Consider the following 19,739-nt stretch of genomic DNA (forward strand, 5'->3'; position numbering starts at 1 on the left):
AATAAAAATGAGAATCAAATTATGAGAAGCCAGTTATTAGAATGTTGGGGTTGTCTAAGTTCTGTAAAGAATTGAGAACAAAAAGAAATAAAAACGGAGTGAGGAATTAACCAAGAGAGATAACTGGAAGTCATCCAGGTAAAAGAAAAGAAGAACAGATTGTTGTGTTTTTTATATTCACCCACTTTTGGGCATTTAGGTTGTTTTTTACTTTTTTTTCTCTTGTTTTCTTTTTCATTTTAGAGTACTGAATATGAGTTCTAGAAATTATCTTAATGTGAAAATATATATTAAACAAATTCCTAGGAAAATTACTTTTAAACTCAATATATGTAAATATTCAAATTTATGTAATACCAAAAAAAATAATTTCCACTTATTTCATTATTTTTCTCTTCAAACAAAAATGCACACACTATATAATAGCTCCATATCAGCTACAGAACTTAAAATTGTAGCAGTTTTAGTTTTTGCACTTCAAATATGAGTAAATTATCTTCACTTTGGAAACTTGTTATGGCATTAACTTAATTTATCACCATTTTAGAGAGCTATTCAATGAATTAAGAACACTTATTGGACATCGCAGTGTGTATTTTTCATATTTATCACACCATTCTTACTTTGATGCTTCCTTATTTCCCAACTTGCCCCAAATCAGGCACCACCACTACTTTGCGCCTTCTGCCTGACAGTTTGAAGGAACACCTGGCAACACATTCCAAACGCAAATTGGCAGGACTCTGGACCAATGGGCAGGCAGCATTCCCTTCCCCGGGCCCACAATTGCCACGTGGGAGACTCAGGACCCAGGAAGGGGTGGGGCCAAGGGGAGGCGTTAGGCAGCCCCACCAACAAGCCTCCCAGCCTCCCACCTAAGACCATCCTTCAGCACCCACAGGCAGGTGTCCCTTCCTACTGCCAAGATGTCCCTTTCTAAGAAGCTGACTTTGGACAAACTGGATGTCAAAGGCAAGCGCGTCATCATGAGAGTGGACTTCAACGTTCCCATGAAGAAGAACCAGATTACCAACAACCAGAGAATCAACGCCGCCATCCCCAGCATCAAGTTCTGCCTGGACAATGGAGCCCAGTCGGTGGTGCTGATGAGCCACCTGGGCAGGCCCGATGGCGTCCCCATGCCCGAGAAGTACTCCCTGGAGCCTGTCGCTGGCGAGCTGAAATCCTTGCTGGGCAGGGACGTGACATTCCTCAAGGACTGTGTGGGCCCAGAAGTGGAGAAGGCCTGCGCCAGCCCCGAAGCCGGCTCAGTGATCCTGCTCGAGAACCTGCGCTTTCACCTGGAGGAGGAAGGCAAGGGCCAGGATGCCTCTGGGAACAAGGTGAAGGCGGAGCCCGAGAAGGTGGAAGCCTTTCGCCAGTCACTGTCCAAGCTAGGGGACGTGTATGTCAATGACGCTTTTGGCACTGCACACAGGGCTCACAGCTCCATGGTGGGAGTGAATCTGCCCCAGAAGGCAGCCGGGTTCCTCATGAAGAAGGAGCTGGAGTACTTTGCCAAAGCCTTGGAAAACCCAGAGCGACCCTTTCTGGCTATCCTGGGTGGAGCCAAAGTGGCAGACAAGATCCAGCTCATCAAAAATATGCTGGACAAGGTCAACCAGATGATCATCGGGGGCGGGATGGCCTTTACCTTCCTGAAGGTACTCCACAACATGGAGATTGGTGCCTCCCTCTTCGACGAAGAGGGAGCCAAGATTGTCAAGGAGATCATGGCCAAAGCAGAAAAGAATGGTGTGAAGATCACCTTTCCCGTGGACTTTATCACGGCTGACAAGTTCGATGAGCATGCCAACACTGGAAATGCCACCATAGAATCTGGCATCCCCGAAGGCTGGATGGGTTTGGACTGTGGCCCTGAGAGCATTGAAAAGAATGCTCAAGTTGTGTCTGAAGCCAAGCTCATCGTTTGGAATGGTCCTTTGGGAGTCTTTGAATGGGAAGCCTTTGCCAAGGGAACCAAGGCCCTCATGGATGAAATCGTGAAAGCCACCTCCCAGGGTAGTGTCACCATTATAGGGGGCGGGGACACTGCTACTTGCTGTGCCAAATGGAACACTGAAGACAAAGTCAGCCATGTGAGCACTGGAGGGGGTGCCAGTCTGGAGCTCCTGGAAGGTAAAAGCCTCCCAGGAGTAGAGGCCCTCAGCAACGTGTAACTGACAGAGTCTCCTCCTCCTGTTTTCTGTCCTCAGCCTTTAGGTTAACTCAGCGCTCTAACATCTCAGCTTGACTTTGGTTAAAAACTACCAGATATGAAGACCCAGGAGATGGGCAGGCAGTGTGTTATCCACTTCTCCTTACATCAGTGAAAGCACTTGTTCACTTTAGCTCTGTCATGCCTTTGCCTACCCTCTTCAAGATCTCCTTTGGACCTTTGAATTTCACAGCTGTGCCTCATAGGGAGGATATATTCTTAAGGTGCCCATTAAAGTGAGTCAATAAAGCTGAATCTCTCATTTTTTAAATTTTTTAATAATGGGATATGATGGTGCTTAAGTTGACAAACTATTAAACAGTGAATATACCCAAATAAACAAAAATATTTACATTTAAAAGCTAATAAGTATCATTAGGGCTCTGCTGATTTTTCCCCTAAATATGAAAAAAAATATTTTTTTAAAAAGCAAGAATTTGAATAATAAAAAATGTATTAAATATTAAGAAGAAATTAGTCTGTAAGCACATACAAATATATATTATAGATGGAGCAACAACTTAAACTCAAATTGAAAATAAATTTTTTTCCTTTACAGCACATGTAATTTAATAATAATCAATTAATTAATTAATCTTAACATGGATTTTTTAGATTAATAAAAATATGTCTATAATTCTTCTTGTATGAAAAATAAAACAACTCATACTAGAAAATAAAAAATAACATTATAAATATGGAAGAAACAAAAATATTTAATAGAGAATATGTCCCCAATTCGGTAAAAAAAAAAAAAAGAATATAAAGAAAATGTTTCTAGAGTGCACTGTTAGCAAGAAGATTTAAAAAAATGCAATCACTTTTTTCAGTTTTAATTTCCTGTGTTCATAACAAATCAATTTTATCTATTCATTATCCTGAATAACTTTTATATAACTCTTAATACACATGAGTTACCATACTGGAATTTAAGAGAATATTAGTAATGTGATTGTCATCCCAAGAAGAAGGTAGGAGTTAAGATATAACCTTAAAAACAAAAGAAGACAAAAGTTTCAGTATTTTTTATTTTAATATATTTTTAGATGTAGCTGACATACTTTTATTTATTTATATGTGGTACTGAGGATCAAACCCAGGGCCTCGCACGTACTAGGCAAGGGCTCTACTACTGAATCACAACCCCAGCCCCAAGTTTCCATATTTTAAATAAGTAAAAAAGCACACTGCTTTCTCACATAAAAGTTGATGGGTAAAATGTAGGCTTTTCTCCATGCAATTAATAAGTGGGTTCCATCTGTCTAAAGTGTTAATCTGAGATCTTGCTATATGGTTGATAGCCTGAAAGGGAAAGCTAGTGAGAGGTAATGAGTATTATTTTAAATACATGACCCAAAAAGTTCAAGAATAATTTTGACTTAATATGTCCACAATTAGTTGTGAGATAAAGCCTATTTGTCAAGGAATGCATGAGATATAATCTCTCCATCTGATATCCAGGACCCAAAGAATAAACCATAGAATCTACTACTAACTGGAATAGGATGAGAGGAAATTAGCAGTTTCTGACAGACTGTCACTCTAACCATCCAAGTATTCATGATATTTTCTACATATAGAAAACAAAAATTGTGCAACAAGGACAATAAGTTTCTTGCCTAATCACTACACCCTATTCAAATTTGGATATCTCTGGGTGCTACACAACTCTTTTAGTGGGAGCCAGACATGACTGGAGAATCAGGCAAGCTAAAAAGCACACCATTTTTCTCATGTCTTTCACTCTCCCCATTGCATACATAACCATTATACAATAGTGGAAATAAATGGAAAACTATAATAAAAATTCAAAACTGATAAAAACTATTGGTTTATTACAATTTTGAAGTAAGTCATGGTGGGCCAGAATTTCAAAAACAATCTTATCTACCAATTGGAGAATTTCTGTGGCTAGACTGATTCTTTATTCTGGAAGAACAATTAAAAATTTTTCAATGTTTTTTAACTTCCAGACAGCTTCTGAAGCAGATTTTGAAGAGCTGGGTCACATCAAGCCACTTCACAGGTTTCCTTTCTTCCCTGTGCTGGGACAGTTTCTGAAAACCAAGGATGTCTTCATGTATCACAAAATTAAAAGCCTTTGAAGGGCAGAATAGAGGTTTCTTAACTTTCTCAAAACTCCAGATTTCAGGTTGGGGTTGTGGCTTAGTGGTAGAGCACTTGTCTAGCATGTGTGAGGCACTGGGTTTGATTCTCAGCACCACATTAAGTAAATAAATAAATAAAGATATTGTCTCCAAATCTAACTAAAAATATTTAAACAAAAAAAAAAAATGGGGAAAAAAAGAATCCATGTTTCTGGTTTCCTTAAGCCACTGCAAAAGAACCTAATTCAAAAATCTCTTTTAGTTATACTGCTGTAGGTACCATCTGACTCTTGCTTTTACTAAATAGGCCTCTTTGCTAGGACTACCTGGCACTTCTTTAAGGATGAGAAGCTGTGGCCATCTGACAAGCAGGCAGGAGAGCCTGTGATGAATCCAGAGCAGACAGTTTATCTTTAGGTAAGAGCATGTGAACTCACTCACATCATTCAGCTGATAAGGAACCTGGGCAAGGTAGTTTGTGGCTGGGTCTCACCAGGGGCTCCTGCTGACAGATGAGCTGGCTTCAAAAGAGCTGGTTGCAACATTAAGATAAGAAAACAGAGAAGAAATCACACAACACAGAAGTAGTTTTCATATCAAGAGTAGGACTTTTCTGTGACCTCAAGGGTCCTCTTCCACGCTGGAAGGTCAGAAAGCAAGTGCACTGGGAACCCCTCTGTTTATTAAGAAAAAGACATTCGATAGAATATTCTACCCAAATAAGGCAGGGGATGATGTTTCAAAAGGGGGGTTGCCCAATCCCATTGGGTAATGCTCAAGTCCAGAGCTGCAGCATTTCCTTGGAAAGGTCACTTGCTTTGCACAGCTTGTGGTGTGCAATGCCAGTCCAATACCCCCTTTATTCAAGGCTGAGGTGGGGGGGTGCTTTGCTCATGGGCATAGCGGCCCCCTCACCACAGCTGGGTGCTCATAGGCCACATTAAAGCTACTACTAAAAGAAAGGAGAATAAAGATGAATGAATTCAAAATAACATCCAAAAAAAGAACCTATGTACATTTTGCCATACCCTGAAAGATCCATGGGAAACATGCATTTGTAGATTTTTTTTACCCTAAAAGAAAGAAGAACAGTTAGGCAAAAGTATTTTTTGAAAGAAGTTAAAATGAATTAGGAAGAAAATAACATGAGATGGCAAATAAACTAGAAAAAGGTATTTAAAAAACATTAATTCAGGTGTTGGTAGTACAAAATAGAAAATGGCATTAAAAGGAATAAGAAAAAGCTTTGAGATAAGAATCAGAGACTTGGATTAGAATATTGGAGAAAACCAGAAATGAATTAGAAACATATATGCATATACGTATGCATACTGATACACATATGTTGGTATGGTTTGGATAAGATGTGTCCCTTAGAAGTTCATGAGTGAGACAATGCAAGAATGTTCAGAGGTGAGATGATTAGAATATCAGAGATGTAACCTTATCAGTGGATTAATCAGTTTGAATAGGTTAACTTGGGATAACTGCAGGCAGGTAGGGTGTGACTGGAGGAAGTAGGTTACTATTGGCAAGACTTTGCAGTATATATTTTTGCCCCTGGTGAGTGGAGCTCACTCTCTGCTAAGCGGCTGCCATAATAACTGACTGTTTTCCTCCATCATGCCGTTTCATCATGATGTGCTGCCTCACCTCCGACCCAGTGCTGTAGAGTTTGCCAGCCAAGGACTGAACCTCTGAAACCATAAGCCAAAAAAATTTTCCTCCTCTAAGTTGTTCTTGCAAGTTCTTTTGTTCACAAAGATGAAAAACTAATATACATGTCTCTCATATACATACCTGTATAACAAATTCTTTTTATATAATATTTTGTGCAGTTTTATATTACAAATTAAAATTCTATATGCATTAAAAATATTGAGCTGTTTATTTGCTAAATGAAAATTTCTGAAAACTTAAAATTAAGGTGTTACCATCAGAATGCAGTATCAGTTTGGATTTTTTTTATTAAAGTTTACATTATGAGGTTTGTTTTACCCAAACCTGCATTTTGCATTATTTAATTCACTTGCTTATATATGGCTATTGATTTATTTTCTGTGCATTTTAAACAAAATTATCTCTATTGTAATTTTTATTTCAAACAACATTAGCTAATAAAACTGTCATGAAGTCAATGAAAAAATAAAAGTAGGTGCTGTTCTTCATGCTTTTATTCTTCATTAATGTTATTTGTAAGTAATTTCCAATCTTACAAAGTGAGTAGGAGTCTCCTACATGTTGGCTCAAATTTTGAGATTCCTAAAACAAAATTTATTCATCTTAAAACTTGAAAGATCACATAAAAATGGGTAGGAAAATATTTGGAAAGTGACAAATTGAAGGGTATGTGAACTGATATACAAGATAATGCTTTAGTTGGCCTCTACTTACCTCAGAGTCCAACAGGTTCACTTGGGGTTCCCTCTCTTCTCCATGGCCTGAGAACTTTCCCCAGGAAGTATCAGGGCAATTGTGGGCTCATATTTGTTCCCTCTTCCTTAGCCATTGCTTTGTTTTGCCCATCTTTTTACTTGTTTCATATGACAGTGTTGGTCCAGTCCTGGCCGTTACTCCTTAGTCATGAATTTAGACTCAGAATTATTTCTTTTGATTTTTTTTTTACAATAACATTATTTTTAAGACCCAGCAGATCTGGATGTACTGGTTTTTGATTTGTACTGATTTTAAATATTAACACAAAATATTTTTCAATGCACCAGAGTCCCTTAACTAAAAATGGATTATTTGTTTAACATTCTTTATCTTTTAGATCAGTTTTGTGTACACGACCAAATTGAATAGAAAGTATATATGCCCGTTATACCACACACTCTACCTCTCCACTATCAGTGTCCTGCCCCATAGTGCTTTATTTGATTTGTTTCAATCATGAACCTACCTTCATATTTCATCAAGCAAAGTCTGCAGTTTACATTGGGATTCTTTCTTGGTGCTGAACATTGTGTAGATTTTGACAAACATATTATGTTGTGAATCCAATATTGTAATATAATTCAGAATAATTTCATTGCTTTTATAATCCTCTATGATTTGCCTATTTATTTCTCCCTCCTCCTTAACCTCTGGCAACTACTAGTAAGTCTATTGTCTCCAAAGTTTTGCCTTTTCCAGAAGGTCATTCAGTTAGAATCATATAGTATGCTAATTTTTCAGATTGGCTTCTTTCACTTACTAATATCCTTTTAACATTCCTCAACATCTTTTCATACCTTGTTAGCTCAATTCTATCCAGTGCCAAATAATTGTGTATACCACAGTTTACACAATTATTTATTGGAATGTAAAATTTAAAATGGTTTATTAAACCATTCACCCTAAAAGGTCCTACATGTCATTTCCAAGTATTGACAATTAAGTACAAACTTATAAGTGACCACTCACATTTTTTTAAAATACTTTTTTAGTTGCCAATGGACCTTTATTTTAGTTATTTATATGTGGTGCTGAGAATCAAACCCTGTGCCTCACACATGCTAGGCAAGCACTCTACCACTAAACCACAACCCCAGCCCATTCATAGGTTTTTTTGTGGACATTTTTAAAAATTTCACATTTTTAATTAATTTGAATTAATTAATTTCTCTTCTTTGAATTAATTTTGTGTAGAATCTAAGATCTGTGTCTAGATACCCTCCCTCCCTCTCCATGAGGATGTCCACTTGTTTCAGTATCACTTGTTGAAATTGTGTCTTCTTTTCATTATATTACCCTTGATCCTTTTTCAAATATCAGTTGACTATATTCTGTGTTTATAATGGCCTACAGTTGACTGTTCCATTGGTATAGTGGTCTATTCTTTTTCTAATATCACACTATTTTTATTCCTATAACTGGGTAGTAAATCTTAAAATTACATAACATCATTATTTTAACTTTGCTCCTTACCTTCAGATAGTTACCATTTTATGTCTTTTGCCTGTCGCCCCCCACCCCCGCACACACACACACAAAATAGAATAAGTTTGCAACATTTAAGACAATAACTTCCTGGGATATTTTATGACATTATATTGAATCTATAGATCATTTTGATAAAAACTGATATTTTAAAAATATTGAATATTTCTACTCATGAACATAAGGTCTCTACATTTATTCATTTATTTTTAGATGTTTTCAGCAGATTTTACTCATATAGATCTTGCACTTGTTTTGTAAGATTTGCTGATATAATAATAATGTGTTTTAAAAATTACATTCCATTTTTTTCTATTGCTGACATGTAGGAAATCAATTCATTTCTCTACGCTTGCCATATATACTATAATATTGCTAAATGTCTTATTATTTTAATATATAAAGTTTCTATCATCATGTCATTTGTGATCGGAGAAAGTTTTATTTTATCTTATAGAATCTATTTAATTTTTTCTTTCCATATGTTTCTGCTAAGACATTCATTATAATGTTAAAAAGCAGTGTGAAAGAGGGCATCCTTCCTTTTTCTGATTTTAGAAGGAAAGCTTTAAATTTCTTGCCATTATCTACAATGTTAATAATAGGTATTTTGCAGATGTTCTTTATTATATTGAGGAAGCACCCCCGTTTTATACTTTTGAGGTCCTGTCATTAATGTACTTTGAATTTGTCACAGGCTTTTTCTGAATCTATTGAAATTATCATGTGGTTTTTCTATATTAGCCTGTTGATGTTTTGAATTATATTAATTGATTTTGAATCCTGAGTCAAACTTACATAACTGGGATAAATCCTGTATGGTTGTAATGTGTACTGCATTTTTACACATTGTTAAATTCACTTTGTTTATATTTTGTTGAAGATTTTTACATCTTAGTACACAAATACTAGTCTGTAGTTCCTTTTCTCATGTCATATCTTTTGTTTTGTTAGTAGAGCAATATTGACCTCATAGAAAACTTAAGAGCATATATTCCCACTGCTACCATCTCCATCTCCTGGGAGAGATTGTAGACAATTGGCGTAATTTCTTTTTTAAATGTTTATATAAAATTTCCAGCCAAACCCATATGGACCTGGTGCTTTATGTCTTGGAAGGATATTAAATATTGGTTCAATTTATTTAAAATATATTTACCTGTTCATAATGTCTATTTCTTTTGTGTAATTTTTGGCAGATTGTGTCATTCAAGGACTTTGTCCATCTCATATAAGTTATCAAATTTGTGGGTTACACAATTTGTAATATTCCTTTTTTATCTGTCTCATTTCCATGAGTTTTGTAGTTATATCTCCTCTTTTATTTATTATATTAGTAATTTGTGTCTTCTCTTGTTTTTCCTTGGATAGAAGACCATCAATCTTACATATCTTTTCAAGGAATTGTGCTTTTAAATTTTCTATATTCATTTCTTGTTTTCAGTTTCATTGACTTCTCTAATTTTTATTGTTGGTTTTCTTTTCTTTAGGTTGGATTTAATTTGCTGAATACTAGAGAGAAGATTAGACTCCTGATATGAGATCTTGCTTGTTCTAAAGAAGCATGCAAAGCTATGAATTTCCTTTTAAATGCTTCTTTCATTACATCATAAATTTTTATAAGATGCATTTTTATTTAGTAAAAAGCACTGTTTAATTTCCTTGTAATTTCTTCTCTTGCCTGTGTGTAACTCATAAATATGTTGCTTGGTCCAGGATTTTGAGAGATTTTCAGCAATCTTTCAGTTATTGTTTTCTATTTTAATACTATGGATGTCTGAGAGCATTCATTGTATGATTTCTTTATTTTCTTTCTTTCTTTGTTGTTGTTGTTGTTGTCACTGTGTTGTATTCTGGGAATTGAATCCAAATTTGACTTGATTTTGAGACAGGGTCTCACTAAGATGCCCAAACTGATTTGGAACTTGTGATCCTCCTGCCTCGGCCTCTTGAGCCCCTGGGATTATAGGCATATGCCACAGTGTTTGACTTGATATCTACTCTTTTAAATTTGTTAAGATGTGCTTTATGACCCAGAATATGATTTTTTTTAACCTAGGGGTCTTAACTACTGAGCAACATCCCCAACCCATTTTATATTTTATTTAGAGACAGGGACTCGGGACTACCTAATTTGCTGAGGCTGGCTTTGAAATTGTGAAGCTCCTACCTCAGCTTCTGGAGAGCCTGGGTTTATAGGCATGTGCTACCACACCCAGCCAGCCTTTTATTAGTGAATGCTCCATGTGAGCTTGAGAAAAAAAAATATGGAATAAGTGGTTCATAGAGGTTAACTCTATTCAAATATATATAGTTTTCACCATATTCTTACTGATTTTCTTCCTGCTGGATCCATTTATGATAGGTGGGTGTTAAAATTTCTGATAATAGCAGTAACAACAATAACAAAATAGACTCCTTTCTTGCACTTCTATCAGTTTTTATCTCATGTATTTTAATGGTTTTTTAGGTGTTACTTCTGCTTTTTTTTTTTTTTAAGATGGGGTCTTACTTTATTATTCTTGGGAATCTCAAACATGTGAGCTTCAGTTATCCTCCTGCCTCAGCCTCTTGAGTAGCTACATCACCATGTTTTGCATCTGCTTTCTGTTGATGTGTGTAGCATAATATCTTTCTAAAATTCTTTACTTTTAATATGTACATGTTTTCAATTTTTAAGTGGGTTTCTTGTAGACAATATATAGGGTTCTGGTTTCTGAGGGAAAGTTGGTTATAATTCTTTTCTTTTTTCTTGTATAGTTTAGATTTCCCCTATGACTTCTCTCTAGATTTATTTTCATTATCTTTACTTTTTTCAGTTTGAATATTATGTTGTCTAAATTGTTTTCATTCTTTCTTATAATTCTCTGAATTTCCTGGATCTGTTATTTGGTGTCTGACATTCTGAAAATTTGCCTGAATTTATTACTGCATCAAATATTTCTCTTGTACTTTTCTCTCTTTATTGTGTTTGTGGAGCTAATATTACATATATGTCACAACTTTTTATAATTCTCCTACAATTGTTGGATATTCTGTTATATTTTTCTCCATCTTTTCTCTCTTAGTTTTTCAGTTTTAAAAAATTCTACTGAAGTTTCACAGGCTCAGAGTTTTTTCTCAGTTGTGTCTGGTTTATTTATGAGCCCATCAAAGGCATTCTTCAATTCTGACAGTTTATCTAGCATTTTTAAGTTTACATCTCTTTCATTGTATTATCAATATGTTTCTGCATCTTACATGCTTTTGCCATTAGGATGCTAACATAATTATCCTAGTTGCTTTTTAAAAAATTATCTCTCATAACCCTACTGTAAGTGGTTCTGATGTTTGCACTGTTTTCAAATTGGTTCCTTTTTTATTTTTCTTCTTTACTGTGCTTTGAAACTTTGTTTGGAAATGTAGGCGTGTGTATAAAAGGAAATGTGGTAAATAAGCCTGTAGTAATATAGTGATAATCAATGGAAGAAGAGGAAGTGTTCTATAGTGGTAATATTAAGTCAGTGTTTTTAAAATTTTTGACACAAAAAAATTCTATATATGTATGGTATGATAATTGAACATATGATATAATGTGTAAAATAATAAAATAAGGTAATTTGTACTTTCATCTCCTTAAATATTTATCATGTCTTTCTTTTCAGAGGCTATGAACTTCTTTATGAAATATGTAATATATTATAAACTATAATTCTCTCCTGCTAGAAGACACCAGAATTTACTCTTCCTAACTGTATTTTTATACCCATATCCAATATCAATCCACTGCTTTCCACAGCCTTCATATCCTTTAATGGCCACTGTTCTACTCTCTACTTCTATAAAATTAACTTTTTCAGCTGCCACATACAAGTAAGATCATTTAGTATTTGTCTATCTGTGTCTGTTCTGTTCTACTTAACATAGTCTCCTCCTCTCTCCATTTCATCTCACAACAGGGTTTTCTGTTTTGTGACTGAATAATACTTCCTAATACTTAAAGCCAAGTATTTTTAAATCCATTCATCTCCCATGGACACCTTGGGTGATTCTACATCTTAGCTATTGAAGGTAGTGCTTTAATAAATTTAGGAGTGCAGCCATCTCTGATATGAATCTTTCAGTGAGCTTATGCTCCTGGGCTCTGATCTTTCGGAATGCTTCTTTGTCTTGTTTTCTTTAACCACTCTTTAAGTGGTAAAAATAGTGAAAGGGGACTGGAGTCAGATATTTCCATTTCCCCACATGAAAACTAAAGACAGCTGGAGTTGGGAAGTTTCCTTTCACCCAGATCAGTTAAGGTCTTCTAAAACCCTAATGGATTAGATTATAGTAAAATAGTTCCTCAGGAACACAGAAAGAAATTTATGTGGACTAAAATGCTTTGGTATATACTTCAATGATCCTCTGGGAACTTGATGGAATTTGTCTCTGCTTTTTAATGTGGAAAACCTATTAAAGTCCCTGGAAGCAAAACCTGAAAGTACAGGGGTCCCTCTTAAAACCTGGATCCCCGTGGGTTTCTTATGACTCATAAAATTCCTCAATTACATTTTGAGTTCTCCTCCGGTATTTATTTCCATGGAGCTTTCTATGGGTGGGCACCTGCTCTAGGAAGTTGTTATTCTCTATAACTTCTTGTTCTTTTCTCCAATTTAGGAGAAGTTGTATCCCTGGGACCTTACTTCATGACAAATCTAAACACGGGCATTTTTCATTTGTTTAAGTGTCTATATTTTGATAGCAAAGAGTGGCAATTTCTAAGCTCATTTTATGTTGAAGAAGAAAGCGAAAATCTGATTTTGCTTAATTTATAAGTTCAAATGTGTTTTTAAGTTCTTACCATACATTTCACATATTACAACATCCAATACTATCAGGTAAAACAAAAATACAAAGATTTTGAACCTGCCAAAAGTGCTCATTGACAAAACCCTGTGTGTCCAACCTCAGGGCTGTAAAAATACTGTTTGCCTATCCTAAAGAAAGAAGTGGGAGGACTCCACAGAGCTCGTTCGGACATGTCGTTATTCACATGCTCCTTGGTGGTAGTATACTGGGACTAAATGGAGAGTTACTCCATACCTTCAAGCAGAGAGAATATTTAGGGTAGGTTACACACCCAGGGTGCAGGTATATTTTTTTAGATGTTTACTAAGACCATTGTTTTACTTTGCAACCAACATTGCTCTGCTTTGTCTGCACCTAAATCCTGGAGACAAAAGATGAGTCCAGTGTCCCTTCCTCATTTTCTCTTAGAGTCCTTGGTATTCACTGCCAAGAACAAGCTTAATTGGTTGTTTTTACTTATACATGACAGTAGAATACATTTTGATATAAACACTGATTAGTGTGTACCCTGACACTTGTCCATTATAAATTTTATACACAGGATTATTTCACTCAGGAGACATCTATTCTTCAGTTCACCATGTAATGCAGCCTTGGGACCTTCTACTTCTATGATAATTGGAACATCTGGAATATCATATTTATGTATGCTTTCTGTAAAGGCATGAGCTATATCAGCTTTCTCATGTGGAACCAAATCACTATATGTTCAGTATCATATCAATTCTTTCTTTGATATGATATTTGGATATGTTTTTTTTTAATTAGAAATGTAAAATGATGGGTTTTGTTTCTGTTGTCATTTTTTTTTACTTTCAGTTTTGATAAATTAAATCATTATGTTGTCTTAAAATACAAAATATACTTGAAGATAAACTATAAGGTAAGAGAAGAGAAAGATAAAGATGTGGTGATTCCAAAGATTATAGAGTATTACCATATAATACTTATGATTTGTAGCTGATTTTCATAAGTAGATTAACTTTGAGAGCTGCAGCTTTCAAGAGTTTCTTCTGAGTTTCTGTGAAAGCTGATTAAGACTCAAAAGGGCAAATTGAGAAATAGCGCATTTGGCCTTTTGCCTGCAAAATTAATTACATAAAAACCAGGAAGCAGTTATTTTTGCAACGCCAGATACAGCAACAATCTGAACACATTTTTTAACCTTATATATTGCAGTGCCATTAAGATTCTGGAGTGTGTATGGTTTTAGAATACCACATGTGTATACTTTGAAGATGAGTTTTTAATTTTAATTTTTGTTATTTCCTCCATGGACCACACAAACTCTGAGAAGTCAGGCTATACCTTGAAGCCATCTTAAGGTAACAGCACACTGACTCAAATAAAATCATGGATGGAGCTGTCCTGCTGCCGCCAGTCATACAAGAGGAAGTCTGATGTGAGTTCAAGGTACATAAACAAATGCATTGCCTGCTAAGAAAAGACATCCTGTTCTCTCATCATTTATACAGATGTACTATTATATAACAATAAGTCAATCAGAATAAGAGCTTTCCTCCTAAAGATTAAAATTATTTACACATGGAATTAAGTAAGTTTTATAAGTAATATAAATATTTTTAAAAAATGACAACAGAAACAAAACCCATCATTTTACATTTCTTGCTCCAAGGGTGAGTCTCATTCACATTAGAGTATTAATTCCATATATATTTCTTGAGCAGCAATTCTGTATAGTCTCTGAACTTGCAGCAAGATGTAGCCAATTCCCCCATGAGTTCACAAAACTGAGTAATATAGAAAAATAAACAAATGCATATACTTCATTAGGATAAGTACAGTTGCTCCTCAGTATCTAAGGACAATTAGTGTCCTCTTGTATACTTTATATCACTTATGTTTCTATAACTCATAATTCAATGTAAACATTATGAAAATAATTATTACACTGGATCACTTAAAAAGTAATGACAAGAAATTATGGTATATAAGTGCTCATACAGACAACTTTTTCTCACATATTTTCAACCCATGATCGGTTGCGTCTATGGATACAGGAGCCGAAGATAATTAAGGCAAAGTAACTGTTTTAATATAGATGAAGTGTATTGTGGTAAAGTGCCAAATAATATGACTGATAATATGTGGCATCCATTTTAAGGGAAAAGGAGGGTCATGTGATTTTCGAAGCCTGTATTATTTTAAATTTCATAAAATTGCACATTGCCATTTCCGATATTCTCCAAAGATTACTTGAGCTTTATAATGGAGAAAAACTCCAATTTGCTTTTTACTTAAATTATGTTTGTCATTGAAGACATCTAATTAATTGTAAGGTACAGATGTACTTCAAACACATGCAAACCATTCGTCCCTGCACCGTTTACTCTGAACTCCTAGAATTTTATTCTTATTCAGATGAATTGAGCTTTGCAACCCAGACAAAGCTCCATGGTATAACTGTCACACAGGCCCTTCATCAGAAGAGCACTGACTTTGGTTTAATATTCTATTGTCACTAGCATGGAGCCTAACATCACTTATACACTGCACACCTCCCCCTGAAAAATAATATAGTCAGTCCTGCTGAAGGCTTCTCCTCTAGGTTCAGAGTTAAGGAGACTAACATGAGACTCTGGTTTCTCTACTTGGATACTCTCAGGTTTCTCTAACCTTTTAGAATCATACTGAAAAATTAAGGCTCATAAAATGCCTCAAACACTTCCCATTCTCCCTACCAAAGATTTGTTCAGAAACAATTCTCCTCCCAAATATTGTCTCTGTAGTATGTGTTTAAATTCTCAAAAAACAAAATTACTTCTTACTTTCACAATAGCTCCATGCTTGTCCAATAATGTATTCACTTTGCTGCTTTACCAAATTATGAAGAAAGGAAGAACTGAAGCCAATAAACAGGAACTCTTTCAATTTCTTCACCTGGGTTGTGGTAAAGTTTCATGATAATTCTTCATTTTCTATGAGGATCTTCATCCCAGAGATAAGAAGAAATAGTTGTTGTAGTTGATTGAATATTTGCTTCAAAAATCCTAGTTAGTTTTTATCTAAATGTTTGAATTTTTTTCCTTCGGAAAACATACATAATTCCTTTAACAAAAAAGCAATGTGGTGCTGGGACCGTGGCTCAGTGGTAGAGTGTTTGCCTTGCACATGTGAGGCACTGGGTTCGATCCTCAGGACCATATGAAAATAGATAGAGATATTGTGTCCATCTACAACGAAAAAAATATTTTTTAAAAAAAGCAATGTGTGTCCAGCAAGTCTAAGGCCCCAAATTCAATACCCAGAACCACACACACAAAAAGGAATGTGCATAAAAATTTAATGTATGTAAGTAATTGATAATTGACTGGAAAGGCTCTAAAGTTGCACTATAAGACACAAAAATGACACGTTGATGTTGAAAAGTGTTTTATTTTATTTTTTAAATGAAGCAGTTAAAGCACTTAGGTTTTGGTCTTGATTATGGTGAAGGCGATCCCCCACTCACTGTCTTGACAGGGTCACAGTGAGAAAAAGTGCTGGCAAAGCCGCTCTCCCACTGTCTTGACAGGGTCACAGTGAGAAAAAGTGCTGGCAAAGCCGCTCTCCCACTGTCTTGACAGGGTCACAGTGAGGATGAATGCTGGCAAAGCCAAGCTGGTTGGTGGGAAACCGAAACCATGAGACCCTTTTTTTATGTAATTGGGACTTTTCATTTTCATGCTTATGTGCCTGACAGGAGGCATGAGTATGTTAAATGCCAAACAAATTAAATTTTAGATGGCTAGAACATAACAGGTAGTTCATGCCTTGGAGGCTGTTCTACTACCCCTCAGCATATCAAGGACAAAGTAGACGGCTGTTCTTCCATCTCGGTACATTGTGGACAAATCTGATAATGGTCAACAATCATCCTCTAAAAGGTCATGAGAATTTTAGGCACCACATTGATTATATCAACTAGAACCCAAGCCCATATTTCCGGCCTTTAAGAAAACCTAATCATTATGCTTATTTTACAAAGCTCACCACATGTAGTCTCATTTTTGATTAAGGAAAGTTATATTATACACTTAGGAAAGTTAAAACATATAAAAATAAATTCTTCTCTTTTTATAAACCCTTTTTTACTTTACATAAGGATTTATGATGAACATAGTTAATATTGGTGGAAAGTGAATTGATGTTTAGAACTTACTTTCTATTGAGAAAGATTATAAAGATATGAGAACTAGTGCACCTTGACTGAGAAACAAAGAAACTCTTTGAGAAAGCAGCTCAACCAGTTTTATGAGAATAAATTTAGGAATTAATTAAAATAGCTTTATAAGACACAGTTTTAGAATAATGTTAGAAATATTATTTTATTTAGATTCTTAAGTTTAGAAATTCTTAAGTTTTTAGTTGTATGGGTTTCTGATATGTTTTAAGAATGATTTATAAACTTTAGGATGTTTTAAGTATAAGATTTAAGGGGACTTTTTTAGATGGGAATTTTAGATTAGAAATAAAGTACAAGTGTACTTTAAACTTAAAGGTTAATGATTGGTTAGGAGACTTAGAGTCTGGTTACGTAGTTTGGCATTAGTTAATAAGAAAATAGCATATCTTGGGGAAAATAGTAAATCCTGGGAAAATCTGAAAAATGTAAATTAGTGACATATTTTATTAATGATTCTGTACTTTTAATAATTAACTAACTAAAGGTCATATCCTGGAAAAATGTAAATTAATGTTACATTTTTTGTACTCCCAATCATGGTTAAGGAAATGTTATGTCTTGGCAAAGTTTTGAATTATATAATCAATGATGTATTCTGAATCTATAATGATGAGAAAAATTGTAATAAAAGATGACCCAGAGAAAGCTGCATTAGAGCTCTCTCTCTGGAGATAGCTCCAACAGAAGGAGTCCTGTCTCATCTTTTCGCCAATGTCACTCATTGGACCCCGCTAGGGCAGGACCCCGGCAGTATTATATTTATAAAATCTTATAAATATTTAGAAACTATAATTTATTTAAAAGAAGGATGATTTTAGTCATCTTGTGTCTGTGAAGCAAAACAAGTATGATCCTTGGAATGCAACTGGCATGACCAGCTGAACTCGGGGAAGATAAAAGCAGGTCAAGGGGCAAAAGGGGATTAGAAAGTATGATAGAATAATCCTTGGACATTGTTTACCAATTAGAAAGAATGGGAAATTTAGGAATGGTGATGGAGGGCAGTTTTGAACTATGAAAAAAAGGGCAGTAACATGATAAAAATGTGTTTACTTATTCAGTATTTTAAGAAGCAAGCATATGTTAACTGACTCTAAGTTAAATAAACAAGTAATTTCTAAGAGAAAAATCTTCAGGTCCTAGACCAAACCTTTAACAAATAAACCCTTTAAAAGCACTGCAGAAAGGGCTAGAGGTGTAGCTCAGTGACAGTGCTTGTGTAGTTTGGGTAAAGCCCTGGGTTTAATCCCTAGTACTGTGAAACAATGAATGAATGAATGAATAAAACTGATAATATGTCTTATCCAAAGGAAAGAAATATAGGTTTTGAGTAAGAAATTGCTAATACTGAATTATCAGAAGCTAGGAGTTAAAAATACTTATCAAAGTTCTCAAGATTCATGCCACATCACATGGCTCAGTGTGTGCAGAAGCTTCTTGGAAATGCAGATTACCAGCCTATCTATAACACTCACTGAATCATAAACTCTGGAGGTGCGATCCAACAGTGTGTGCTTCAATGGGATCCCAAGTGTCTTTACTTCTCCTAAAGTTGTAGAATAGAACAGACTACTTTATTTTTATAGGAAATGGAGATTAATCCCAGTGACAGTCATGCCACTATTTATTTGTTTCAACTTTAGTTAACAATTTCAATTTCTAGGCTCTTTCTGCAAAATTATATATTCATCTATGTGTTACCTGAGTTTCCCACTAGAAAACATATTATATGGTTCCAAAACCCTGGTTAATGTACTTGAGATTGCTGCACTGTTTATTTACCAGTACTCTTTGACAACTCATCAAAAGAAATAACAGCCTAGAAGCCAAGAGGAACTTTAAATAAGACATCTAAATTGTCAGGGAGGAAAAAAGAAATGTCAGAGTCTTATCTCTCCAACTAGAAACTCCTTTCGCAACTTGACTTTACTTCTTGTATATGAAAGCAAATTTCTGAAATTTCAATGGTTGAGAACATAACGAAATCTAAATAGAATGATATACATCCATCTATCATCTATCTATCATGTCTCTATCCCCCACAACACTTGGAATCACCGTCTACATTTTACTCAAATCTCCCTTTTATGACATAGCACAGTATTTGGCACATAATAGGTACACAGCTGAATTAATTGTTGGCAATATTGTTGTTTTATAAACTGAAAGTTTAACCTACATGATATTGGGAGATATCTGGTAAAACATTTCACTATAAGGGGATTATCTTTTTTATCTTGTCAAAAGATACTGAATGTTCCATTAAACACAATAGGCCACAGAAAAAGAATGTGAGCCACCAAATTGTAGGATAATCAACGTTGGGGAAAAACAAACCAAAAACAGAAAGTTGAGTTCCTATATATCAGTGAAATATCCTTACTGGAAGTCATTAAAAAGTTATTAATAAGTAGTACAAACTGTCCCAGAGGGAGGATTGATAGAAGGAGGGGAACCTGTGACCATGATGACATAC

General features: G+C 35.0%; 1 protein-coding gene across 1 annotated transcript; it reads left to right on the forward strand.

Annotated features, from left to right (window-relative positions):
- Positions 1-926: 926 nt before the first annotated feature.
- Positions 927-2,180, forward strand: LOC143402555 (phosphoglycerate kinase 1-like). Its single transcript, XM_076860105.1, has one exon. It carries the CDS (start codon positions 927-929, stop codon positions 2,178-2,180), a length of 1,254 nt encoding a protein of 417 aa, XP_076716220.1.
- The last annotated feature ends 17,559 nt before the right edge of the window (positions 2,181-19,739 follow it).

The sequence above is a fragment of the Callospermophilus lateralis genome, chromosome 6 (assembly GCF_048772815.1).
Source record: "Callospermophilus lateralis isolate mCalLat2 chromosome 6, mCalLat2.hap1, whole genome shotgun sequence".
Lineage (NCBI taxonomy): Eukaryota > Metazoa > Chordata > Mammalia > Rodentia > Sciuridae > Callospermophilus > Callospermophilus lateralis.

Bases quoted from the DNA above. Each gene is read 5' to 3' on its own strand.
- LOC143402555 (XM_076860105.1), top strand. From the start codon at position 927: ATGTCCCTTTCTAAGAAGCTGACTTTGGACAAACTGGATGTCAAAGGC.